The sequence below is a fragment of the Tetrahymena thermophila genome, assembly GCF_000189635.1.
Source record: "Tetrahymena thermophila SB210 genomic scaffold scf_8254814, whole genome shotgun sequence".
Taxonomy (NCBI): Eukaryota; Ciliophora; class Oligohymenophorea; order Hymenostomatida; family Tetrahymenidae; genus Tetrahymena; species Tetrahymena thermophila.
The window spans coordinates 20,634-48,254 of NW_002476570.1; the positions used below are offsets into that span (position 1 = coordinate 20,634).

General features: G+C 21.7%; 10 protein-coding genes across 10 annotated transcripts; 7 read left to right on the plus strand and 3 right to left on the minus strand. All coding sequences in view use genetic code 6, as the record gives it.

Moving 5' to 3' along the window:
• Positions 1–1,466: 1,466 nt before the first annotated feature.
• On the minus strand, positions 1,467–2,763 carry TTHERM_000418599 (hypothetical protein; the record flags this gene model as incomplete). The annotated part of the gene is made up of 2 exons (XM_012795395.1): positions 1,467–1,531; positions 2,670–2,763. The coding sequence occupies 2 exons, from the start codon at positions 2,761–2,763 to the stop codon at positions 1,467–1,469; spliced, it is 159 nt and encodes a 52-aa protein (XP_012650849.1).
• A 2,332-nt stretch (positions 2,764–5,095) lies between these two features.
• Positions 5,096–7,099, plus strand: TTHERM_00418600 (hypothetical protein; the record flags this gene model as incomplete). The annotated part of the gene is made up of 1 exon (XM_001007315.2): positions 5,096–7,099. Exon 1 carries the CDS (start codon positions 5,099–5,101, stop codon positions 7,097–7,099), a length of 2,001 nt encoding a protein of 666 aa, XP_001007315.2. The 5' UTR covers positions 5,096–5,098.
• Positions 7,100–9,055: 1,956 nt separating this feature from the next.
• Positions 9,056–10,467, plus strand: TTHERM_00418590 (WH1 domain protein; the record flags this gene model as incomplete). Its single annotated transcript, XM_001007314.1, has 2 exons — positions 9,056–10,144; positions 10,207–10,467. The coding sequence occupies 2 exons, from the start codon at positions 9,056–9,058 to the stop codon at positions 10,465–10,467; spliced, it is 1,350 nt and encodes a 449-aa protein (XP_001007314.1).
• A 567-nt stretch (positions 10,468–11,034) lies between these two features.
• TTHERM_00418580 (transcription factor iib protein, putative) lies at positions 11,035–12,564 on the minus strand (the record flags this gene model as incomplete). Its single annotated transcript, XM_001007313.2, has 6 exons — positions 11,035–11,058; positions 11,174–11,375; positions 11,648–11,763; positions 12,016–12,176; positions 12,277–12,308; positions 12,512–12,564. 6 exons carry the CDS (start codon positions 12,562–12,564, stop codon positions 11,035–11,037), a joined length of 588 nt encoding a protein of 195 aa, XP_001007313.2.
• Positions 12,565–13,408: 844 nt separating this feature from the next.
• TTHERM_00418570 (hypothetical protein) lies at positions 13,409–14,376 on the plus strand (the record flags this gene model as incomplete). The annotated part of the gene is made up of 3 exons (XM_001007312.2): positions 13,409–13,784; positions 13,832–14,148; positions 14,200–14,376. The coding sequence occupies exons 1-3, from the start codon at positions 13,472–13,474 to the stop codon at positions 14,374–14,376; spliced, it is 807 nt and encodes a 268-aa protein (XP_001007312.2). The 5' UTR covers positions 13,409–13,471.
• A 396-nt stretch (positions 14,377–14,772) lies between these two features.
• On the plus strand, positions 14,773–15,936 carry TTHERM_00418560 (U1 zinc finger protein; the record flags this gene model as incomplete). The annotated part of the gene is made up of 1 exon (XM_001007311.3): positions 14,773–15,936. One exon carries the CDS (start codon positions 14,773–14,775, stop codon positions 15,934–15,936), a length of 1,164 nt encoding a protein of 387 aa, XP_001007311.2.
• A 259-nt stretch (positions 15,937–16,195) lies between these two features.
• On the plus strand, positions 16,196–17,020 carry TTHERM_000418549 (U1 zinc finger protein; the record flags this gene model as incomplete). Its single annotated transcript, XM_012795396.1, has 1 exon — positions 16,196–17,020. Exon 1 carries the CDS (start codon positions 16,289–16,291, stop codon positions 17,018–17,020), a length of 732 nt encoding a protein of 243 aa, XP_012650850.1. The 5' UTR covers positions 16,196–16,288.
• A 1,128-nt stretch (positions 17,021–18,148) lies between these two features.
• On the plus strand, positions 18,149–19,465 carry TTHERM_00418550 (class V aminotransferase; the record flags this gene model as incomplete). Its single annotated transcript, XM_001007310.3, has 1 exon — positions 18,149–19,465. The coding sequence occupies one exon, from the start codon at positions 18,149–18,151 to the stop codon at positions 19,463–19,465; it is 1,317 nt and encodes a 438-aa protein (XP_001007310.2).
• A 1,014-nt stretch (positions 19,466–20,479) lies between these two features.
• TTHERM_00418540 (transmembrane amino acid transporter protein) lies at positions 20,480–21,778 on the minus strand (the record flags this gene model as incomplete). Its single annotated transcript, XM_001007309.1, has 1 exon — positions 20,480–21,778. The coding sequence occupies one exon, from the start codon at positions 21,776–21,778 to the stop codon at positions 20,480–20,482; it is 1,299 nt and encodes a 432-aa protein (XP_001007309.1).
• Positions 21,779–24,288: 2,510 nt separating this feature from the next.
• On the plus strand, positions 24,289–27,127 carry TTHERM_00418510 (hypothetical protein; the record flags this gene model as incomplete). The annotated part of the gene is made up of 2 exons (XM_001007306.3): positions 24,289–26,046; positions 26,213–27,127. 2 exons carry the CDS (start codon positions 24,289–24,291, stop codon positions 27,125–27,127), a joined length of 2,673 nt encoding a protein of 890 aa, XP_001007306.2.
• Between the last annotated feature and the right edge of the window lie 494 nt (positions 27,128–27,621).

A 27,621-nucleotide genomic window follows, 5' to 3' on the forward strand; every position in this document is an offset into this window, starting at 1 on the left:
ATTTTTTATTAGATTGTTATCATATGATACTTTTTGCTTCCTAAAATTATCAACTAATTAATGCTTATTTAGGTAGGAACTCTAAAACAATAATTAATTCTTAATACAGTATATTTATTTTAAGGTAAATTAAGATAAAGAAAAAATCACTAATTTTTGTAAATCAGCTAGTAGATTATTAATTAATTACATGTATTTAATAGAATATTAATTACTGTTATTTTATTTGCTTCATTAAGCTTAGATCTCCGCTAGCTAAATAAGTGCTTGTCTTAAAATAAATAACTTTATCTTTTGTAATCCATAATTTTAACATAAAATGTAATTAATTTAATTTACTTATTATTTTTCTTTTTATTAGGTAGCAAAATAAATAAGTAAATTTAGTTAGTTAGTTAGATATCGTCATCTTTTAAGTGATTTGTTAAACCATAATTAAGATCAAACTATTAACTCATTTCATACTTAAGATCTTAGAATTCATGAAAGTTTTTATCCTTTTTCTTTTAATCAAATTTATTCTTAATAAGTATTTAAAAAAGTTGAAAAGAGATAGATTACATTGCATTACATTAATCATCCATTTCTACTCTTATATTGTTGTATCATAAAATTTTTTACAAAAATGGCATATAAAAGTTATTCGAAGCTTAATATCTAGTATAAGTATCCTTAGATCTCATTTCTCATCGACCAAAATAGCAAAAAAACTATAATTAATATTCCTACCTCTAAAATATTTTAACAAAAAGTAGCTTGCTGTTTCATTTGAATATATATAATCTAATTAATGATTTTAGAATAATAAAAGCTAAAGTCATTAACAACAAATTAAAATAATGAAATCGATACATATTTAAAAATAGTATGAAATTATTATTAAAGTTTTTATTCACCAAAACATAATATGTTACTAGATGTTAATTTAACTAATCATACATATGCACTAGCATAGATAGTGCGCTCTTAATTAAAAAGCTAAAATCTAAATAAATTAAATCAATAAATAATACATTTAAAGCAGCAATCTAGTAGATATTATTTTTAAAATAAAACATTGTAATAAAATCTACCTATTTATAATGAAAATATTTCTTTTTTCTTACTTATCTTAGCATATCATATATTTTTTTATATCATTCTATCTTAATTATTAATGAATATTTCAAATTAATAATTCAAGATTGAAACATTAAAGATTCATAAATTAATTTTATTGTAATGCTATTTAATAATAAAAGTTTTTAAAATCTGATTAGGCTTTTTATTTCAATCAATATCCTACAATCATAAAGCAATTAATTATCTACCTCTTTAATTATTATTTTTTATCTATTTATTTTTGAATTCAATTATTCATTTACTTTTAAGATACATATTCTGAAAGAAACAGTCCTATCATCAAAAAGATAATCAAATTTTTAACTTATTTTAAAGTATTCGATAATCAATTTTATATCGAATAATCAAATAGCAATAGATAGATACCATAAAAACAAACACCATATTCTTAATTTCTTTGATACAATAGCTTTATTTTAATAAATATATCGTTTTAAATTAGAAGTATAGTAATCAGTTTAAGTTGCTAAAACAATATTATGATTAATTGTTTTAAAATTTTTAATAAGCATAAACATTATTTTTAAAATAATATTCAATGGCATCTTATTGTAAAATATTTTTATTAAATACTATTTTATTAAAAGTATATTAATCAGTTTACATATTTAAACTCAAAGTTATTTTATCAAGAACTTAATAAATACAAAAAATATTTAAGATTAACCATGTAACTATTTTTTAGAGTTGTTGTAATTTAATAATATTTGAAGAAAAATATTAAATTACTAAAATGTTAGTAAGCTCAATTGAAGTTCTTATTTAAATCATGATTATTTAGCCATAAAATAAATGGTATTTAGTATAATGAATAATTAATTTGTGAATAAACTACAAAAATATTTTAAAAATTAATTATATAATGATAATAATTATTAGAAAATGCTATTTTTAATAAATACTTTTTTAATTAAAAAGATGCTTATCAATCAATCAGTTTAATAAGTTAAATATTTTTTAATTTATTTAATTAGGATTAAATATTTATAAATGCAAATATCATTTGAGACTTAATAATTAACTAATTTTTAGTGATAATTTGTAATTCAATGCATAATTTTACTACACAACTCAATATGCGTAGTGAAAAAAATAAATCACAAAAATGTTATCAATTAACTGTAGTTCAAAACTTTTAATTGAATTTATTCAGAAAATGGTATTGTGCATAAATAATCAATAATCTGGGCTTAAGCTTTAAAAATATTTTAAAAATTAATTACATTATTTATTTAGTGATTATGTTTTATTAAGAGAATTGATATATTTATTTTATTTAGTAAGAATTAATCTTTCACTATGTTAACATAACTCGCAAATTTAATACCATTTTATAATATCTTAAATCGAGCTTATTTATTTAAAAAATATGCTAACATTTTAAAGATTTAACACTCTTTGGTATTTCAAAAGTATTTTAAAGTAAGATGGATAGTTAGTTATACTTCGATTCTTATTTTTAAATGTATTTAAATCATGTAATTTTATCTTACAACATTATAATCAAGATTAAAAATGAAAATATTTATTTTAATCGGCTAATTTACCTAATTATAGCTTGTATATCTTTCTCTAAAGTATTTTACAATATGACAGCTCCGTTTTCTTGGTCATAAGCTTTTATTTTTGTATGCCTTTCATCAATCAACTACATTGTTTTATTAAGAATATATTAAATTTGTTTTATGCAAACCTACTTAAATATTTAAGTAATAAATATATCAAAATAGAAATTTGTTTAGTTGTTCAGATAAAATTTATCATGTATTCGCTATTAATTTATCAATATATAGTTTGTTTGAATTCCTTTCATTTAAAAGAAAATTATTAAATTTTTTTAATAATAATTAATTTTCCTTTCTCAATTATTAGCAAACAAACAATTTAAAATTTTCTATTTAATTTTTATAATTTTTAATATTATTTTGCAAATTATATATAAGCAAAATTTTATTGTATTTTTTATGTAAAATAACATTTACTTTTTTAAATTATCCTTAAAATTATTTTTTTTACATTTATAAATAATTTATTTTAAAAGCTTAGCATATCATTTAAGTAAAAAAAATATATTGTTGTTCAATTAAAAAATAATAAATTTATTTATCTTGAAAAAAAATTTTTAAATGAACCCTGGATATAATGTTTGATCTAATAGATGAATATTTTATTGAGTAAATTTAGTTGATTTCAATAATGAGCAGTATACATACTTTAAAAATTATAAATATATTTTTTTATCATACCATTTATCATTTATATAAAAAAAGTAAATTTTACTTATTTAATTAAATAAATAATAAAAATAAATTTAATTAAATATTTAATTTTTATATTAATAAGATAATTCTAATTAATAGATTATAAACATATAAATTTTTAAGAATATTGATTATTTATTTAAATGAGCTTTATTAAAGTGAAAATAATTATATTTTCTTAAAATATCTCTTAATTTCAAAATAAAATAATTTAACTTTGTTTGAAAAATATATTAAAATATTAAAAATTGATTTTATTTATAATTTAACGTACATTTTGAAGGGATAAAATAACACTAAAAAGTATTAGAAGAAGAGTTATTTAACATATACTTTATTATTAATAATTTTACTAAATGATAAAGCTATTACTTAAAAGTATTAGTTAGTATTTAAAGTAAAATATTGGTTTAAATATTTTCAATTATAGTATACAATATTGAATTAAGTTTTTAATTATAAAAAGATACTAAATCTAAAATCTTATTTATAAAAATCATATTATTATTTAATATTAAAATTCTAAAAAAATTTAATTTTTAAGTTAAATAAGAGATGAAGAAATCTAAAATCAAATAGTTCTTAATTTTTATTACAAAAATATAATAAATAATTTTTATGATGCAAATAAAGAATAAATATTTATTAAAAATCAAATTTAAAGCAAATAATATTTTAATCTTTAAAAATTTATTAAGTTAATATTAATGCAATCAAAATCTTGATATAAATTTCTCTAAAAAACTATTCATAAATATTAATTTAGAAGAAATTAGCTTTTATAACTATTTATTAAAAGTGTTTCTAAAAATAATTAACTTTAAACATATGAATGTAAAAATTTTTATAATTATTTCCTATAAATTTCTAGAATACATTAATTTTTAAAGAAATTAAAATAAAAATACTTTGAAAAAAAACTAAAATATTCTTAATTAGTTTTGTTTACAAAGTACAAAATAAAAAATATTTATGTTTTTAAAAATTATTATTATTTTCTAAAAAAAATTTGTTTAAACTTAAATAGTGCCGAACATAATATACATAAATACCTTGGTTTATGACTTAAAATATTCTTATTGAATTAAATATAGATTTTTTAGGCAAAATTATAAATGCAAAAATAGCAATATTATTTAAAGAATAAAACTAATTTTTTTTAATTTAAAGTATTCAAAATTCTTTTATTTAAATTTTATAATTAGGATTTTAATTTACTTAAAAAAACTAATTATTCAAATTTATAAATATTTAAATCAAAATATATTCGTGATTTTACATAACATTTTTAATAAATATTTAAATCAAAATATATTCGTGATTTTACATAACATTTTTTATATTTAAAATTAAAATTGAATAATTTTAAAAATATTTAAATTTTATCTTAAAAACAAAAAGTTTATTGAATATAAATATAAATTTAATATATTATAAAAATTATAGAGATGTTTATCATGAAAAATCGATTTAGTTAAAAATTTTTATTGAACATGTTTAACGAAATAATGATGTCATAATACTTTTAACAATTACATTTTTTAAATAAACAAATGATTATCTTTAAAAAAAACTTAATATAACAAGAGAACAGTTGAATTATTAAATAATTAATATGTTTTTCAATTATCAAAGATAATATTTTGTACAACAAATTTTAAATAGTACTTTTTTAAATCCATAAAGTTAAATAGCATTTATTTGCAATCAAAAAAATGCAATTTGAGAGTTCTATTAGTTTTTTATTATATCTATTAACTTATTATTATTTAAAAGTTTATTAAATTTGCTTTTTAAAATAAAAAGTAAGAGTAAATTAATAACGAACTGCAGATATAAATAAGATGGATATGCTCAATGAGATAAAGACTTAAGATTTTTGTAAAAAAGAATATTTACCAGATATTCAAAGCAGGATTAAACTCACTTAAGCAGCATCGGAAGTTAAGGTAGAGAATATTGATTGCCAGAGTAAATACTATTCTATACACCCATAATAATAATAGCAAAGGATTTAGATATATTAATCAACATTTGAACCATCAAATATACAAACATGTTGCAGCTAAAAGACTGCTTGCTTCAGACTTTTAAAGGATAGCTAAAAGATTGAAAATATTTATCAAATGAACAATTATTTTAATAGCTTAGGTGACAAGCTTCAGACCATAGAGTTTTAAAAAAGATACTAAGCTAATTTTTAGGATATTAAGAAAGTTAGGTGTCATAAAGTAAAATAAGAATTAAATTTTTAACATCTAAAATAATTGTACTTAGTAGCTAATAAATATGATGAAAACTAGAAAGTATATGATTTTATTTTAAATTACTCTTTTTAATAATCAAAATATGGTCTGAATAAATATAATATACATGAATAAAAATCTGAAAAAATATTTTAAGCATACAAAAATAATTAATAAGATACGATAAAAAATAAGCATTCAATTATTGAAAACTTAGAAGAGTGGGCCAATAAAACAATCAATTTACCAAAAATCCCCTAGAAAGATCTGTGCCTATAGATATCAAAATAGTTTTTCTTATTTATGGCTTCAAGTTATAAAATGCTCAAAAAATTTGAAAATCGTAATCAAAATCTAACAAGCAAATAGCCTGCTCCTAAAAAATAGAAAAACTATAGCAAAGAGGAAGAATACTAGCTGATACAATCATTACTTGAATCAACAGAATCTAATTTTGTAGAGGAATTCATACAATACAAAAATATAACTGAGTCTTGGAGATTAAATTGGAAAAATAACATGAATAATAAATTTGATTAACCAAACGAAGATTCAGTAAAAGAAATAGAATTCAAGTACTAATTAAGTGAAGAAGTTAAATAAAGCAGTGATACCTAAAAATTTAATAATTTTTGTGAACAGCAATAATGTTAATAAAATTATAGTTAAACGCACATGCTCTAAGATAATAATAATAAAAGCATTAATCCTAACTAAATTAATAATTTAGAGACCAACTAAAATTTACGTAAAAAAAAGAGTCAAATTATAATAGAAAAATAGCAAGATTGCTGTTTGGAAATTAATAGCTAAGATTAATATTCCTATAAAGAAGATAGATATGAAGCGAATTACACTAATTCTGAAGGAAATTTTTATAAAAAAAGAACTAACAATTTTTATAATATGCCTCGATACTTCATGATGCTAATGCTTGAGTTTCTTTCTGAGAAAAATTTAAAACATTTAAACATTCAAGATGGGATAAGATAAGTAATAACTAAGATTAAGCACAACATAACGAATTAGGGGAGGAAGAAAGGATCAGCAAAATCTAATTTTTATAATCACACCCATTATAACTGTTTATTTAAAATTATTGATGACAAATCGCTTTTTAAAGAGGAATAAAATGACATAAATTCAATTTAATAGGATAAAAATGCTATCAAAAGTAAGTAAACTTAGTAAAAATAAAATGATTTTGATAAATAAATGGATGACCTAATAAAAAAAGTATTTAGCATTAATAATACTAAAACATAATATAACATTGCTTTTATTAATATATTTAAAGTGATTATTTCATAAATCATAAAATATTAGCTGTTAATAATGCAAGAATTACCACTTGCTGAATATATTTTAGAAAACGGAGAAAGCTATGAAAAATCTAAAGTAAATTATATTGCTAGAGTGATAGCAGGAATAGATAAGCTAAATGAGGGATATGATATTTATCGCTTCTGAAATAATCCCACATATTTAAAATGACCAATTAAATACTTATTTACCAAGAAATTTAATTTCAATTTACCAAAAACTAAAATTAATAATGATTAATTACAAACTTTCTTAAACTATAATATTAAGGTAACTAACTAGCTAATTGTAAAATTTAAGCTTTTTATTTTTATAATGAACAGAATTTTTGCGTTCGGTCAAATGAATTATTCAATAACCAGGTGATCTTAATTTATTTAAATGCACACCACTTTTTTTAAATGCTTTCATCTCAGATAAATTAAAAAAATAATATCAATATAATATATCCTTGTACCTAAAAATAATTATATTTAAATTGTTATCATCAAACAAATAATAATCAATAAAATATTTTAATAAATTATCTGTATTTCATCTACTTCAAATCAAAATATTTGTTTAAATATTAATATGCACTCTTATAAAAAAACAAAATACTTCTAGTTTACTATTTTTCCATTTATGATAAATCCAAAAAAAATAACAGAAAACTAAATTTAAATTTCTTGAAAGTTGGCAAAAATCAATTTAAAAATGATAAATTTTAATCCAATTTTTGGTTATGCAAAATTTTGTCTGGAATAAAGTCAAAATGTAAAAGTGATTTATTAAAATTTGAATGTTTCTTACTATTCTTACAATTTACATTTAAATGAACACTAAAGTGTTTCTTACTTTTTATTTAAAGATTAAGCAACTTTTATAACTTTTTAGGTTTAATATTGATTTTGACAAATAAATTTCGAAATTTTACTTTAATTTTTTTCACTTTATTAAAATAAAAGTCACAATTACTTCTGATCTCTTAATTAATTATATAATTTTCTTTTTAAATTTCAAAATGAGTTCGGTGACTTGTAAATAAGATAGAACCTGCCTATAAATTCCATAGAGATGATTTTTTAAAAATAAGAATTATCTTGCTTTTAATTTTCATATTCAACAAAAATAGCTCTATGTATAAATTATTTATTTATTATTACATTCCAAATCTTAATACGTAATATATTTTTAAAAACTATAAAAACTCTAATATATTTCAAATTCTAAGTAAGTAACAAAAAACTTTAAGCATTTTGAACTATATAAATAAATCAATATTATTTATCATTTATTTTCGAGAAGTATAGCAAAAAATAAAATTAAATAGCAGAATAAATATTTAACATAATTCTATTAATGAAAGAATCTAAATAGTTAAATAAAACAAATCAGATAATAATAATAATATTAATATTAATAAAATTCATTAAAAATTAATTTCTAATTTAAAAGTGTGTAATTCATTTGAATTATTTAATTAATTAAAATATTAAATTTTGTTAATAAACTGGAAATTAATATAAAACTAAACTTTTTGTTTTTTTAATTTCATAATAAATTGAATAAAAAATGACAAAGATTTAATTAATCAATGACTTTAGAAGCAGAATCTCATTTTATTTAATATTTTTCTCAATTACTTATTATCTTATCACAATCTTATAATTGCATATTATATTTTTATTCTTTAGTTTAAATAAAACAGTTTAAAGTCATTATAAAGTTTTTAATAAGACTTTTTAAAATTCGAAAAATTAATAAATACATGCAAAATAAATATCTTTATTTATTTATATCTAAAATCAGATTTTAATTTCAATATTAAACATTTACTATCACACACACACACACACACACACTCCTCCCAAATATATATTCTAAAAATTAGATAAAAAAATATATTTTTATATTATTTTGCTTACCTCATCAGCAAGCTATAAATATAGCTATCAGAAAAAAATTGGATATATAAAGTATTCTCAACTTTATAGTGCTGAATAAATTGATTGATTGTTAATTTTAGATATCTATATCAAAAACATATATATTTTTTACTAAATTTTATCAAAATTAAATATTTCTCAAAATCAATATAATTAGTACAGAACAAAAGTGTAAATGTCATAAATTTAGCAATAAAATAGTAGAGCAGTACCAGAAGAAGTTAAGAAACTTCTTCAGTAAGTTATTGGAAACAAATAAACCATCATGAGTATAGCTATTGCAAGAATATTCACAGCTAGATCAGAGGGAGAATGGATTTACTCAAATCTTTAGGGAATACTTTGTCTTGTTTGGGACAGAGAAAAAGATAATACACCTTTTTTAAGATTATTCGATATAGAAACATTTGATTTGCTTTTTGAAGCAGAAATGTATATAGATTTCCATTTAAGCTACGCATCTGTCAATCCTACTTTTTACATGTTTGAATATATGAATGCCTTTATTGGTTTATAATTTATTTCTGACTCGGAGGCAAGTTAATTTAGTTTAAAAGTAATGACTTAATCGCTTAAAGATGTCAAACCAGAATAGAATATCTAACAACAGCAATAGCCTAAAGAAAAAAAGAAAGAAGAAAAAGAGGGTCTGTTTGGTTTTCGTAAAGGATTAAAAAAGATTGTCAGCAATTTATTTTAAAAAGATGGCAAACATAATTAAGATGCTGAAAACATTGAAATTTCTAAGCCTATAAGCTTTTAAAAGGTTACTTCTTTGCAATTTAATATTAAAACAAATTAATTTGACTTCTCTAACTTAAACGATGAGTGGAAATAAATCTTTTCACGTGCAGGTATTCAGTAGTCAGACCTTTCAAACGAAGAATTGGCTCCTATAATTTTTGAATCAGTTATTCGCTTTTAATCTCACTATGAAAACTAAATAGAAAACAAGCAAAAGGAATCTTAATAATAACAATAATAACCAAATCAATAAAGCAACAATAATACTTAGTCAACAAAATAATAAAACTAAACTATAAATGAAGCTTCATAAAGCATTCCAGTAGCACCATAAATTAATATGAATATACCACCTCCACCACCTATGAATTTAAATATTCCACCTCCACCTCCAATTAATATACCATCAGCTCCTGTCTTAGATTTTAATTCCTCTATAAAGAACAATAATATCCCAGCTGCTCCTGTTATTCCAAATATAAATGATGATAAAAATCGTATAAGCATTTCGACACAAAATGTAAATCTTTTAATATTGATTAATATTTAACTTTAAATTAAATTTATTTAAAATATAAATAGAAAAACTTTGATTCTTCTCAAGTAATGAACAAATCATCGCTTTTAGACTAAATTAAAACTGGTAACTTTTAACTAAAACATGTAGAGGTAAACAAAAAAGATAATAAAGCTAATCTCGATATATCTTAAATGGATGATTAAGCATAAGAAAATCTTACACTATATTTATCAAAATGTATTGCTGAGAGAAGAAAATAAATTAGAAAGCACAAATATTCTTCATCTGAAGAAAGTAACGATAGTGATGATGATGACGATTGATCAATAATAATTATTTTTATTAAATAAACATCAAAATTTTGAAGAAAAAAAAAAAACCAGAATAAATAAAAAAATAAATAATAATAGTATTAATTAATTATGAAATATATTATATAAAAAATTTAACAAAATCGTATCATATATGTGCAATAAAAATATTATCTTTTCATTTTTTATCATAATTAATATTAAATATATATTTATTATTCAATTAATTATTCTTTTATTTTGAAAAAAAGATAAAAATATATTTGCTTTTTAATAAATAAAAAATAAAAGAATGAAATAATTTTTTGAGAAGTATTTTTGCTTTGATTTAATGAATAAATTTACTTTAAAAAAATAGTATGGAAAGCTTGAAAGAAATTTGGCTAGAATAATACCAAAAGGAGTTATAAAACAAGAAAATATAATAATACAGTATATTCTAATTTATATTTTTTATAGTTGTTTAGTGTATTTTAATTTTTATTTTTTAATGGCTGGCACACAGGCATTAAATAAGTGCTTATAGCTAAACTGAACTTAGCTGTAAACCTTTATTTTATATCTATATAACTAATTCCATCATACGTTTGTCTTATTTTGACCCTGGTTGTTTGTTATAAAAAAATTAATTTTTTAATTATGGAAAAACAAGTATTTTTATTTAATTAAATATTAAATTTTTTTGTGTTAAATCTTATATAAATATTTCAAATTTTACTTGGATAGGAAGGAAAAGCTTGAACTCGGGAGGTAATTCTTCTTCGGAGTACAATCTATCTGAGAAATAAATTCTTCTAATTCTACAGTTTGCATGAATTTGTACTCTTAATGTTTCAATATAATTTGTTGCATAAGCTCTTCTTGTGAAATCAGATAAGTTGAATTAAATTTAGTTCCATCCTTCATCTAATCTCATAGGCCTATTTATTTGTTTAATAGTTTTATTTAGTTTAACAAATCATTGAATATTTATTTTAATATATTAAATTATCATGATCCATTTATTTTGTTAACTTTTTTTTAGATCAATTTTTGTAAAAAAAGAAGTTTAAATTAGCGTTTAATGGATTTTATTTTAAACTAACTACAATTCAGATAAATCAACTAGGTATTATGTCAATCAAAACATTAAACACTATACGAAGTATGGCATTTTAGTGAAAATTTTTTAAGATCTTTAATAACTAATTACATTGTGCAAATAAATGGTTTAACTCTTGTAGTAGATTAATAATTTGATGCTCTGAATCTTCTTCTTACATTCTTATCGTCCAAGACTTGTACTTCAAATGTGTAATATTTCTTCAGCTATTTATTTTATACAATAGAATGGTTTGATTTAGATGAACATGTTTATATTGTTTGTTGTTATAATGCGCAACCATAAGTTTATTTTCAAAATTTTTGAAATAAATAAATATAACTCCTTTTTTTACTTTGCATAAAACATACTGAAATTAAAGAAAAAAAAGAAACAAAGTAATTTAGAGAAAGAATCCATTCAATTATTCGTTGAATTATAAAGAAGAAATCCTAATAAAATAAAGATTAATTTATTACATTTTTAATAATCATAACTAAGAAGGGGAGCTTGATACCTAATGTTTCCTTAGGATCAGCAGGAGCTGTTATGTAATTAGTAGATACATTGGTACCCATAATTTCTAAAACACTTGAGAGAATATCTTAATCAGTGATTCTCTTGATGTGACCATTTCTAACTGTTTATGATAAATAAATAATTTGAAAAACTGCTTCACCAACAGCTGTCCTGCTTAGGAGGACGGCTATTTATAATATAATAAGTAAGTGAGTAATTACTGCTCTTATCCCAAATTTATAATGGCTTTGATCTATTTTAATATAAATAAAGTTAGTTTTATTGTTTATTGTTTGCAGATGAGTTAGCATTCCCATTTACTTTTATGATTTATTTTGTTAGGGAGGTTAAAAAGAGAGTCAAATAAAATGAAAGTTAAACAGACTCTAATTGCAACCGTAAATGCTCGTAAAACAAACTGTTTCTCATCTTGCTTATTTTTAAAAATTAAAGTACCCTATTGAATATAAGATAGAAAGGAAACCAGACTAGAAGGTGTTTTTAAACATTTCTCTTACTTGTTTTTACCTTTACTTTTTACTTGATATTATTTATTGAATTTATTTACTTTTGTAATTATTTATATTTTTGATAAAATGATATATTTATTTATTTGATTTATTTTTTTATTTGAAAAACATATGCAAGCAAACAGATTATATGAATGCATATATATATATCAATCAATTAATAAAATGGCATGAAATGAGAGAAAATTTATTAATAAAATAAAGGCAATACTAAATTTAAGAAAATTGAACAGAATAAAACATCTTTCTCCATTCATACATATATTCTTTCTTGCATGCTTTTTGTAAATTAGCTTTATATTCATTATAATACAAAAAAAGATTGTTTTATTTTTCTTTATAAATAAACTAGTTGAAACTACCATCGAAGATATTAAATAATCTTATCTTCTTTAAATGATTGAACATATCATTTATAAAAAGTAACCAATATCTAGTAATTCATATAATTTGCAATTTACAACAACATATAATGATTATTTATTTTATGCAATTAGATAAATTTATTACTTTTTATTCATTTAAAACATTTTTTAAACTCATAAATTATTAAAAATATGATTAAAATTGAAATAAAGAGCAAACATTTGAGTTATAATTTTAATATATTTTTTAGTTTTATTATAGAATTAAATGTTTTTTATGATACAATTTTAGCATCTTAAGATAAAAATGAATGATTATATTTTTATATTATGATAATATTTTGTAAAGATACAATAAAAAATAATAATATTGAGCATCTAAATTTAGATAAATCAAATTTTACAAGTAGGATTATTAATTAACTAACTAATTAATTAATAAATCAATCAGACTATTAAATTATATTTATTAATTAATTAATTAAAAAATAAGTATTCAATATATCCAAAATAATTATAAAATGTCATAGAAAAAAGTTCTTATTTAAGAAATATTTAGCTAAAATTTATAGAACAGTTAAGATGAAGGATAAATTATAGAAGAGGAGTAGAAACCTTAGCATATGAGCAAGCAAATATTATCAACTACCATTTAAACAGAAAATAGCAAGAATGCAAAAAAAGATCTATTGAGATTGGAAAAAAATTATTTTGATAATATTTATAATGAAGAAAAGCATCAAAATGAAAAATAATTTGCCATTTAAAAAATGCTTAATCAAAATCCTCAGGGTTAGTCTAAACCAGATTTTAAATCGTTCCCAAAATCATCAAGTAATTTTGTAATTCTGTCCTATTTTGCTAATTATTATTATAAATAGTTAAAGATAGATTAGCTTAGTTCATGCCAAGCTTCAAAAAAGATACAGATGATCTTCTTGTAAATGTAGAAAGATAGGAAAAAATGAGAATAGATGACAGGAATTAATATGAAATAGAGTAGGAAGATTAAGAAAATGCTTCAAGCAACAGTGATAATGATAGTGAAGAAGAATATGAATAATAGCAGGAAATGGATCACTATAAACATTAGTAGCAATTAATTGAACTTAAAAAGAAAAATAAAGAATAGTTAAAAGGAAAAAAAAATAAATTAAAAAATGAAGAATAAGATCAAAATCCCAAAATGATTCAATTGGTAAAATTGTTTTTTATTCAAGCTCTTAAACTTATAAAAAATTTAAAATAGGACTTACTTCTTGGTATTTTAGAATAAAAAAATGTAGATGGTGATAAAGAATAGAACAATGAAAATATTAGCAATAGTGATAATAATGATTAGATGAATATAGAATAAGATTCTAATGATGATATGCAATAAAATAATATTAACATATAAAAACCAAAAATTTAAGAAATAAATTGAAAATCTTATTTTTGCTAAAATTTTGTGTAAATTTATATTTCAAATTTTAATATTTTATTAAAAGCTTAAAAACTCACTTTTATAAATTAATAAACAAATAAATGTCATTATGTTTACTATTTTTAGGAATTTTAATAAATCATTGGTAAGCAAGCAACTTTGAATAATTTAAGGAACTTTTGAATGGCAAATCAATTTTGAATTGGATTTCATGTTTTAATTTTCTCTTACGTCATAATTAAATCTCATCTTAAAACTTAATGCTTCATTTTTTGGAGATCAATTTACAAATTTTGTTTACACTTTCTTAAAATTATATGTCCTTGAAGCAAGTATTTCAATAAAAATATAAATATAAATTAGTAAAAAACAATAAATATTGTAATAAAATTTAAAATGAAAGGAAACAAATACTTTATTTATGATAAAGACTAAAGAAATCAAGAAATAATTCAAACTTAGTCAAAAATAATTAACTAACTCTGTGATAAGAACAAATAAACTTTTGATAAGTATGTAAGTTAGCAGCTCTTTTAAATTGAAAACAATCTTAAAAATCAAGAAAAATAAGAAGTGGTTTAAATGAATTTTGATGATGGTAGATATGTTTTTTACAGAGATAACTATAAAAATCATAAGCATTTTGAATTTTAAAACAAGTGTATTATCCTTATTTAAGGTATCCCTGGTGGTGTATATTATTATTCGAGATTAGAGAAGGGAATAGGGAATAATTTTTGCAGGGTAATCAATTTTTATGTACCTGGACTTGATAAGAAGGATGAGCGAAGAGGAAATTATAGAGGAACATTAGATGGTTTAATATAACTAATTAATGATTTTATGGAGAATTTAAAGATTGAAAAGGCTATATTCGTTATGCATTCAGTGGGTGGATTAATAGGAAAATCTTTTGCTGCTTAAAAGCCTTAAAGGGTTGAGGCTCTAGTGTAAATAGCTACAGTGCCTATAACTAAATGGAATGGAATCAGATTATGTGAGTAAATAGAATAAAAATTCTATTCATTAAATGACTCTATTACCTCAGAAGTATTTTTCAGCAATCAATTCAGAGAATAATTTAAAGTCGTTCATGATCAAAGCAAGTAAGTTTTAGATAATTTATCAAAATAAGAGAAGGAATTACTTGGTCCTATTCTATAATTTAATTTTCTCGACACCTTAAATTTTTTGAAGCTCAGATTAAGTTATCCTGGTAGAATCTTTGAAGTACTTCATAGAATGAGATAAGTAGATAAAAAAATTCCAAGAATGTTCGTTTATTCTTCTTAAGATTAATTAATGCAGTAAAGTCTATAGGAAGAAGAAATATTTTTGTTTGTAGTTGGTCAAGATGCTGTAAAAAGAAGAATAACCAAAAAAATTGATAATTAAATGAATCTAGATGAACAAAACTTCAGTGCAAACTATATCTTTCGGTATGACGATGCAACTCATATTGTTTAGCATGAGAAAGGAACCGAGATAGGAATTCTCATCAAGCATTTTGTATCTTAACTACAGTTAACTGAAATTATAATTGAAAAATCTAAATTATGACCAACTCATATAAATTTATTTAAAATTTATTAGTTTTTTGATAAAAAACATTTTTCAGTTTGTTTGAATAACTTAAAATAAAGGAAATCAAAATCTAAATATTTTTAATGAGTAAAAATACTTTTATGTTTGTTTCATTGTAATTAATTTTTTAAGATATTTCTTTGTTAGCTAATTTATTTGTTGATTGTCATTCAGCTTTAGAAATATTTAGAATTGATATTTTAATAAATAAATAATGATTTGATTATAAAAACAAATATTTATATTCTTTAGTTTTCATAAAACTTTTTAAAATAAATTAGAAAAAGATATTTTTTAACTACTTAGCCGTTGTAACATACCTTCAAAGATGCCTAAATTTTATTGTGAATATTGCGGTATTTATTTAACTCATAGTTCTCCTTCTGGAAGAAGTTAGCATGCTAAGGGTCGTAAACACATAAATAATAGAATTGAATATTACAAATAAGTAATTGAAGATTTGATAAAAGAAAATTAAGATAAATAAAAGCAAATGCAATCAGGTTAATCGATGTCTAGTCATCCTTAACCTATGTACCCAGGTGCTTTCTAAAATCTCCATTAATTGCCCCTCCAACAGCTTAATTAGCTTAAAGCAGGTGGTATTTAATAAGTGCAAATTAATAGTACATAATAATAACAATAAGGAAGTGCACCTCCTCTTCAACCTCCTTTACCTATTTTACAGCCTCCATTTATAAATATGTAAAAGCCTGGTGGTCCTGCTATTCCCCCAAATATACTTCCTCCCGCACCTGGTAATAATGTTCCACCTATGAGACCTGGATAATAACCTCCCCTTGGACCTCCTCTAGGAGTACCTCCAAATCCTAACATGATGTAGCCTGGTTTAATGCCTCCTGCAGGAATGAAGCCTATTCCAGGTATGCCTCCTATGGGTCCTCCTCCCGTTGGTATGATGCCCCCAGGTGGCCCTTAAATGATGGGAGTTCCTCCTAATATGCCACCTATGGGTATGATGCCTCCTCCACATCACTTAGGACCAGCACATTTAAATCCTATAGATCATAATAAAGGTGAACATGACGATAGAAAATGAAAATAAAAAAGAATATGAATGAGCAGCAAAAGTATGAAGGTGATTATAATTAAGCTATATGTTATTTATTTATTTATTTATTATACTTATATAATTAAATGAATTGTATAATAAAACGCCATCTTTTTTTAGAAATATAATTTCTAGACAATGCAGTAATAAAATTTTGTTATGAAATTAATGAAAAAAAAGAATTTAAGATAGAATGAATGAATGAATGAATCTTGCAAAATTAATTTAAAAAAGGTAATTAATTAATTAAAATAAAAAAGATAAAAGTTGTTCATTCTTTGCACAAACATATAAACAAGTTCATCTATCCTTTGTTCTTGATACCTTCATTTATTCATTCATTAATACATCATACATTCCTTTCTTTCTTTCTATCTATCTATCAATCTAACTATCTCAAAATGTTTGGTCTTTATATTTATATCCTCCTGAAATCACTTTCTAATGTAATTCTATTTCTACATATTCATTCATTTATTTTAAATATTTTAATTTTCTCAAATTATTTTTCTTAGCTATTCATAAGGTAAATTATTTTAGCTTAAACAAACTATCACTGCTTTATTGATTTTTAATTTGAATTTTATGCAAAATTATTTTGAAGTAACCAATGCCTCAAGCAGCTCCTAGCATTTGAAAATCAAAATTTATATATTAATTAGCTAATTTCGTAGATATTAATCTATCTAAAGATTTATAAAAATAAATGTTAGTCTTTTTCAAATATTTAATTAAAGTTAAATTAATATTTTTATTCATTAAATAGTTTATTAATAAATAAGATCAAAATTATTGAAACTTTTTAATTTAATTTATAAAATTTACATTGATAAAAGTTATGTTTAAAGTGTTTTTAATTAAATTCAAATTTAATATCGATTTCAAAGAATAACTAAAATATTTTCATCTTTCTTTTATGAATTGAATACTTATGTAAGATTAAAAATTTATTTTTTGATACTGATTAATTGACAATTGAATGTATCTCACAAGTAAAAAATGTATTTGCAAAACGAAATACTAAAATAAATCTTTAGTAACTTTATAGAATAAAAAAAGAAAAATCAAAGAATTATTTGAAAAAATAGGTCAAATTATTAAAAAAAATCACTTTTAATGATGCTTAGATAGAAAAATATTGGATATTCATTGTTTTAGTAATTACGCAGAGCGAAATGCTCCTAAATTGACAAATAAAATAGCACAGATGCCCTAAAAAGACCTCTATATTTAGATATGCAAGCTACTACTCCTATTGATTTTAGAGTTTTAGATAAAATGTTACCATATTTGACTGTTGATTATGGAAATCCCCATTCAAAAAGTCATTTATATGGTGTAAACAGTTCTTCTATTGTTGAAGAAGCAAGAGAAAATATTGCTTAGCTTTTAAATGCAGAACCAAGTGAAATTGTTTTCAACTCAGGAGCTACTGAATCAAACAATACTGCTCTTTTAGGACTAAGCGAGCATCATTTTAACAACAAATCTATTAAAAATCATATTATTACTACTACTATGGAACACAAAACTGTTCTTGAAGCTTGCAAATATATTTAAAAAAGATTTGGATTTAATGTAACTTTCATGGACGTTGATGAGTATGGTAGAGTTGATATTAATAAACTCAGCTAAATTATTAACGAAAAAACTTTATTATTTTCTGTAATGTCTTTGAATAATGAAGTTGGAGTTATTTAAGATTTAGAATCTTTAGGAGCATTGTGTGAAGAAAGAGGAGTTTATTTTCATACAGATGCAGCATAGGCAATTGGAAAAATTCCTCTAGATGTACGTAAAATGAATATAGATTTAATGTCTTTTACAGGTCATAAAGTATTTGCTCCAAAAGGTACTGGTGGCTTGTTCATTCGTGATAAAAAGCAATATAAAAAAAACAATAAACCAGCAATATAATTAGCACCATTAATTCATGGAGGAGGATAAGAAAGAGGAATGAGAAGTGGGACATTATCTCCCCCAATGGTTATTGCTCTCGGAGAAGCTTGTAAAATTGCACAAAGAGAAATGGAAAATGATAACTAACATATCAAAAAGTTATATGAAAGAATGTATGAAAGAATTTTTAGAGAGGTTCCTTTTGTTAAACTGAATGGACATCCCGTTCATAGATACTTTGGAAACTTAAACATTAGCTTTAAATATATTTTTAGTGGCGATATTATGAATGAAATAAAAAATAAAATTGCCTTTAGTGCTGGTGCCGCTTGTTTAGATGAGCCTTCATATGTTCTCTAAGCTCTTCATGTAGATGAAAGCTATGCATTTGGTGCAATTAGAATTGGTATTGGTAGATTTACTACTCAAGAGGAGGTAGACTATTTATTGGATACACTGATTCCAATAGTTAATAATCTTAGATAAAAAAACAAAGTTTATCAATAGCATTTTGCAAAATAAAACAATTAATGAGTTTAATACTAAAAATGCTAATGGAAACAAATAAATATATAATCGTAAATTTACTTTTTTCAAATTTAAGAATCTGTTATATTTAAAATAATAATGATTAAATAACTAATTAATTATTGATTACTAAAATTATTCTTATTTAATTATTGCATATCTAAAGTAAACGAATAAAAAAGAAAACAACTAAATAAAAATACTAATTTATTTATTTGTTGGTTATTTGGTTATCAATTATAAAAATTATTATCCGAGATTTTAATTTATATTTTACATACAATATAAAAAATTTGATTATTATTTGAAAAATATTCATAAAATATGCAAAAAAAAATGTAAAAATTAATAATTACTAAAATTATTCTTTTATATTTATTGAAAAGAAAAAAGTATACTTTTACAACTAATAGTTTAGTCATTTACTAATAATACAAAGAGTAAAACAATGCAATTAAGATACCATTACTTAAATTATTCTTTTATATATTTAAAGTAAATTAAATACCATATAATCTCTTTTTTTAAAATCGCAAAAAACCAAATAATTTTCATACTTACAACATTTAAAAACCCTAAAATATTAAATAACTGAAAAAAATAAAATAATTCTTATTATTTTTATCAGAGTATATTTATTTAATCAATATTTTATGTATATGATAAGCAAAACTTCATTTTGCTAATTTGTTTTTCATTTTAAACTATGAATAGTCAATTTTGTTAATTTTGTTGAATAATTGAAAATAAACAAAATTAAGAAATTTTTTTATTCTTTTTTTAGATTTTGATAAGACCAATAATTACTTAAGTATGGATGGATGGTCGGACTTTGATTGCAAATGAAAATATTTATTTTAAAGTAGAATTTATATTTTATTCTTGACTTTCGTTTATTAAAATGAATAAATAATTTTTATATTAGAAATAGTATTTATTTAAAATATACAATAAATAATAGATAGATACTTAAATTACATTTTAAATAAGTTTATAAATTATTTTAAATAATGCATGTTATCAGAAGTTAGAAGATATAGTTGAGTATACACCGCTGGCTCCTCCTACAATACCTAAAGTGAGAATAGTAAAATTAATGATTTAGGTGTAGAGAGGAATTTTTCCTTTAAAGAAAACTTGATAAAGAGTGATTGGGAAAACAAATCCGAGAGTGACAGAAAAAATAGATCCTAAAAGATTAAGCACATCTAGAATTTTAGGCCATGAAATAGCTAAAGTCATAATAATTGCATAAAAGAAGAGTCTAAATGAGCTACGACTAACAAATTTAATTGGGTTGTTTTCAATAAAGTGATCACAAAGCTAGTCAAATCTTTTAAACATAGGGAAAGCAAAAAGCAAGAACGAGCCAAGTAAAGCTAATGAATATAGAACATTCAATACATCAATATAATGGGAAAGATTATCCATAAAAGTAAATATTAAGTCACCATCGTTGAGAGGTAAACCAAAAGCCATGTATGCTATTCCACCGATAACTACAGCCATAGAAAACATGAAGATAATATAACGTTGTAAAATCATCCCGAATTTTTCTTTTTCAATCATAGAAGAGTGTACATCAGTAATAACACCGTTAATATCATAAGCAAACATAATAACACCAAAGTAAAAAGGAACTTAACCAAAGTTGATAATATTTGTACCGACACTACCTCCAGAAGTTGCAATTCCATCAGTGCAAAGAACATATATAGAGTCAATAATAATGGTTATGAAGGCTAAATTACAAGCAAAAACACCAAAAGAGGATATGTAAGAGAGTTTTTCAATATGTCTATACATTGAAAAGGGGAAGTAAATGATAACAAGGATAGAGAGTACAACATATCCTTTGTATGAAGAATCTAAGCTATCTCCAAAGACAGATGATAAGGCTGTAAGAATGAAGATCATATAACCTAAAATACTACCTAAATTAAAAATAATTGTAACAGCTTCTGCTAATATTTCAAATTTCTTTCCTAGGATTTTTCCTGCAGCTGTTTAAAGAGTATGACTGATGCCATCATTCATATTATCTAAAACTTTAATTAGTAACCCCCAAGAGTAGAGACACATAATACCTGTCAAAAAGAGAAGCAAAATAGATTCAAGCCACCCAGCAGCTGCAAAAGTTTGAGGCATAAACAAAAGAGTTGAACCAAGACCACATTTACAAATATTAACTGTAGCTTACCAAACTGTAGAGCCAGTTGAAACTTCTTTGTTTTAAAAAGACTCTATATCAGATTTATCTCCTGAAAGTAATGTCCTATTAATTTCTTTTTCACTATTCCTTAAATTTTTATTTTCCATTTTTAATCGAAAAAAATTTTTTTGATTTAAAGCTAAAATTTATTGATTGATTGATTGATGTTAAATATTTTTTATTGACTGGTTTTTAAGCAGAGAATAATTTTTCCTTTTTATTGAAAATAATTATTAATATTATGAATTAAATTAATTATAAACTAATAATCGAGGTGTAATTTTTAAAGTCAAAAATATCACAAGGGTTATAATTAATAATTTCATTTTAGAATTGATCAAGATAGATAACCAAACAAATTACAAAAAGATGAAAAATCTTTTATAATTTGTATAATGAGTGATGAATGCGAATGTTACTTTTTATTTGTAACAAATAATGAATGTGATCAAATTTAGATTCATTTAGAAAAAAAATAAATCTGGTAAATAAAGTTTTTTTAATTAATCCTTTATTTAAGTTAATCTGTCTGTCTCTATGTATATTGAATCTACAACCAAATACTTTTTATTTTTTGTAAAAATTAATCTTTTCAAAATTTTGATCTCCCAATTGTAAAATTTTCTACTTTTCATCATAATTTACAACAAATTCTTTTGAGCAGGTAAGTATTTAAAAAACAAAAATGAATATGAAAAACAAATCGCTTGATTTGACTTACAAAATAATGCAAACACTTTTTTGATAAAAAAATATAAAATTTCAAATTAAATTTATACTCTCACTCTTTTAATTATTCTCATAATAAATAAATAAATACAATATTGAATTATTAATTAAATTAATACAATAAATATAAGCTGTATTTTTTTCCAAATTAGAAGAAGATTTATTTTATTTATTCATTCTTTCATGTAAATTAATTCTGATAGAAAATTTTGATTAGAATTAAAAAAAAATTTTATCTACAATGAAAAAAATTACTTGATTTAACTTTAAAAGTTTGATTCAATGATTTTGATTGAGAATAAGCTTAAGCCATTTTGAAATAAAATGTAAATAAGCGATTTTGATTATAATAAGATTAACTTTTTCAAAAAATACAATGACCCAAATCATTTTTTGAGACAAATTAATTTTTTACTTTTTTAAGAAAATTTGATTTAAATCTGCCAAGGACCCGATTAATTTGGATTGTATTTATCAATTGAATTCGTATAAAAGAAAAGCATAAACTAATTTTTACTATTTTCTTTATTATTAAAATTTAGCTTTTTTTAAGTTAACCCTTAAAAAACAAATAAGCCAAAAATATGAATAAAAAATAAGCATTTTAATTGTAAATTTATTAAGATAATGCAAAAATATTTAAATTTTAATAAATGTAATCTAACTCACTTAGTTCTAAGAACTAACAATTGGTAATACTAACTCAAGAAATTGATTTTTTAATAAAAGATAAATATTAATTACGCACTAAAATAATAAATATAAATTAATATACTGGGTCACATATTATTTAAATAGTTTGAATTATTAAATCTTATTACTTAATTCTACTTTGTGACATCATAAATTAAATGATTGTAATTTATTTTAAATTACAAATATGATTTTTCTATTCGATTTTTTTTGATTAGTTGTCAGTCCTTCAAATTGTTTAAAGAAAGAATTTTATTAAAGGGTTAGGTTACAAGTACGAATTTGCAATCCGTGTAAAATAAAATATCTGTTGATTACTTTATTATCCTAAATTTATTTAGGCATTCTTACATTTGTATCTAAAGAATTTTTGTATTAGCAAAAAATGGTATTAATTCCTAATTGAGTTCAACATTTTTTATGTTTTCTATTTATTCTATATTTCAAACAAGTAAATATATTTTTAATTTAACCATTTTCATGTAGTTTCATTATTATTTAAAATGTTTCTAATTTTTTAAAAAAGTTTTTTTATTTTTTAAAAATCAATAAAAAATACATTTTAGTTTTTAGTGTCTTTTAAGTCAATTCCAATGACATATTCTTCATATAATTAAAATTTTTAAATTTTACATTTTTGATAAAAATAAATTTATCCTTTTTTCAACTGAAATTAAATTCTTTATAAGTTTAATTAATTTTTTATATTTTTGATAAAATTAAATAAATATTTTATTTTATTTTTTGCTTATTTTTTATTTTACTTTGAAAGTAATTTTAATATTTTCATAAAATAATATTAACGAATGAAGAATATTCATTTTAAGGCTAAAAAATTTATAATATAAACAATTGAGTCAATTAACATTTATTGAAAATTATTTTAATTCTTTTTAAAGTGATTTGTTAAAATATTTAATAAAATGTTTTTAGAATAAAATTAATTAATAAACCAATTATTTTATTTGAAATAAGCAAAATATTGTTTGAATATTAATAAAAATATAAACCACTATTTTATTATTTTTTTTATTATTTAATTAATTGAATTTAAAAGTTCCAGTTGAAAATTGATTAATTAGATAAGATCTTTAAATAAGTTTGAAATAAGTATTTTTCAGATAGTTTGTTTGACTCTATTTTTAATAGCTTAAGAAGATATTTGCATAGAATTATAAAATAAAGTTATTTCAGTATGAATAATTAATAGAATTTAGAATTGAATTTTGATAATTAAGCTCATTTTTAGAATAGATCTATGAATCAATTTTAATAGAATGATTAACATATTTAATATGAAGACATGGTGGCGTAAAAGATATAAGAATTGTAGATTATTTAAGGATAAGAGATAAAATAATTAAAATAAAAATTAATAGAAAAAGAGCACATTATATAAGATCTTAATGACAAATTTAACAAATTGGAGGAAAACTTTAATTATAATTTACAAGTAATTGATGCTAGAGATCATGATATCTCTGAATTAAGTGCTAAAATGATAGAATTAAAATAAATTTGTGATTAGAAGAATTTTAGAATAGAGGAACTAGAAAAAGAAGTATAAGAAGCAAGTAGAGGACAAGACGAAGTTAAAGATAGAATGGCAGAAAAGAATCGTCTCCTATATGATAAAATTGAAGAATTAAAATAAGAAGTCAAGTTTTATAAAAATAATTACAACTAAGAATTACTAAAACATAAGGAATCTGCTAACCGTTTATCAAATATGGAAAAAATTATGTAAGAAAATGAGTAAAAAGTAAGGTTAGAGCTTGAAAATAGAATCGACTAAATAAAATAACAATATATGACTGAAATTCAAAAACTAGAAAGTTTATTAGAATAAGCTAAAAGATAAAAAGAAACTCATACAAGCGAAATTCAAACTTAAAACGAGAGATTGTTGAAGTAAAATGAAGAATTGCTTGCAGAGAGAATTTAATTAAAAGCTTAATTGATTGAAAAAGAAAGAGCACAAGCTTAAGAAATATATGAAAGAAATGCAAGAGTTTAAGAGGCTTTAACTCTAGCTTAACATGCATAGTAGGAAGCATAGAATTTAAAATAAGCTAATAGCGGTTGGGATGTTGTAATGAGAGAGAAATTGCAAATAGCATAACAAGAAAAAGAAGATATACTTCAAATGCTCAATCAACATAAATAGAAATCAAAGTAAAAAATTTAAAATATTAGAGAGGAAGGCGAAAGAAGATTTGAAGAGCTTATTAGGGAAAATTCTGCAAGAGTTAAAAGACTTCAGTAAGAATTAAGAGATACTTAGCAGTAAAACGACTTTTTATCATTATCTGAGAAAAATTTAAAAGAAAAATTATAAGAAGCTCTGTCAAGCAATAGAAGGGAAGTAGAAGAGATAGAGCATAAGAATAATCTCTACTTAAAAAATCTTGAAGAAGATAAGAGGCAGTTAAGGAATGAAATATAAATTAAAGAATTTTAGAATAATTAGTTGAATGAGGAGATTCAGAGAGAAATTAAGAAGTATGCGATGTTGGAACAGGAGTTTAAGGAATAATCTGATCAGCTCACATAACTAGAAAAAGAAAATACAATGTTAATTGAAGAATTAGTCTTGTATAAAAAGAACTTCCCAAATGTTAATTTTGGATAGTAAATGCAAAGGAGAAGTTTTTACCCTTTGTAGCAACATTAAAGCCCTTTTAAAAAGGAATATGAATAAGCTCAAGGATAAAAAGATGAATCTTTTGAGAAACTATTTAGCCAAGATATGGGTTATGTAAACGTAGGATCATCTTTGATGGGAAATAATCCTCATCCATAATAAAATTTTAATGAGCATATTCCTTTACCAGAAAACAGATCTTAGCCATTTGAGCAATTTTAAAAGATAAAAGAGTTGGAATTTGACATTAAGACATACAAAGATTTAATTGAAGACATGACAAAAGAGATGGAAAGAGTCAAACAAAAAGTAAATTTAAATTTATTTATTTTAATATTTATTTGTTGAATTGCTTAGATAAATGCTTAAGAAAACAAATAAATTAATTTTAGATTATTTTTTAAAATATAATTTTGTTGAGAAGAAATTAGTTGTTACAAATACAAATATTTTATTTATTTTTTTAACAAAAAAGCTTGAATTCAATAACTAGGAACTTAGACTATCTAAAGAAGAGTGTATAGAATTAAGAAATAGAGTAAGTGAATAAAAGCTTGATATTATCAGTATGAGGGAAAAGCTTTAAAAATATGAACTCGAAAATAAAGAGCTTAGTAAAGATATATTAGAAAAAAAAACTTATGAGTAAATACAGTAGACTATCAAGCTCAAAGATGAAGCCATTGAAACTTTAAAATAAAAAAATAATAAATATCAGAAAGAAATTAATTAATTGAGAAGAGAAAGAGAGTCTTTAAGTGAAATAAGTGCTTAGCTCAAATCTAAATGTATTGAGTATGAAGAGCGTTTAGAGATAGGATAGTATGGAGATAAAGGAGTAGATCCGTAAGAACTGAGAGCTTAAAATTAAATTTTCATATAGTAGTTACACTAAATGGAGCTGTAACTACAAAACTGCGAAGAAGAACTTAAAAAATGGTAAAAAATAGATGTTGAAAAATAATAAATCATAGAATAATTAAAGGAAGAACTTATTCAAAATAATAAGCTATTTAAAAATAAATCAATTCCTGCTTTATCAGTGATCTCTCATTACAATCATATGAAAAGATAAGAGGCCGCTTAAAAATAACATCCTTAGTAAGCATTTAAAAATATTCCTAAATATGATTAATTCGAAGAAATTGATGATGTTCCTGTGAAGCTAAACAAACCATAAAATATTTCAAATAATAATAGCTTGAGTCCTCAAAAACATAATTAATAAATTCAAAATACATAAAATGAAAAAGCTTTTAATTCATAAGATAAAATACTAAAATAGGCAGAAAAATAATTTAAAAAAGAGTTGATAGAATTGTATGATCATGTAAATCCTGATAGTAATTAATTTATAAAAGGAAAGCCTTAAATGTTTGCTAACTATTGAATAATTAATTCATAAATTATACATTGAAGTTAATTAGAAATTAATAATCACAGTTATAAAAAAATATAAAACAACAACCATCTTTCGTATCTGTATATATTTTTTCATGCAATCTTTCAAATTTTAAAAAGCCTATCAAAACTAATAAAGTCATTTTTATATTTATTTAGCTTACTCGATTTTATTTTACTTTAATAGTTGAAAATTAATCTTCAATAAATAGTTTTGTTAAAATAATATCCTACTTGATCATATTTATAAAAATATAAATTGACCTTTTTTTGAAAAATAGATTTATTCTTATTTCAATAAACTTGAAATAAATACCTTATAAATAGAATTGAATAAATTTAAAGTTGATTTAGTAGGATATTATTTTTAAAATAGGAAATATATATAAAAATAATTCATATCAATTAGGTAAACTAAAAAGAAACAATAATTTAATACGGTAAAAATATTTTGGTTTTTTACTGAAAAGAATTTTTTAATTT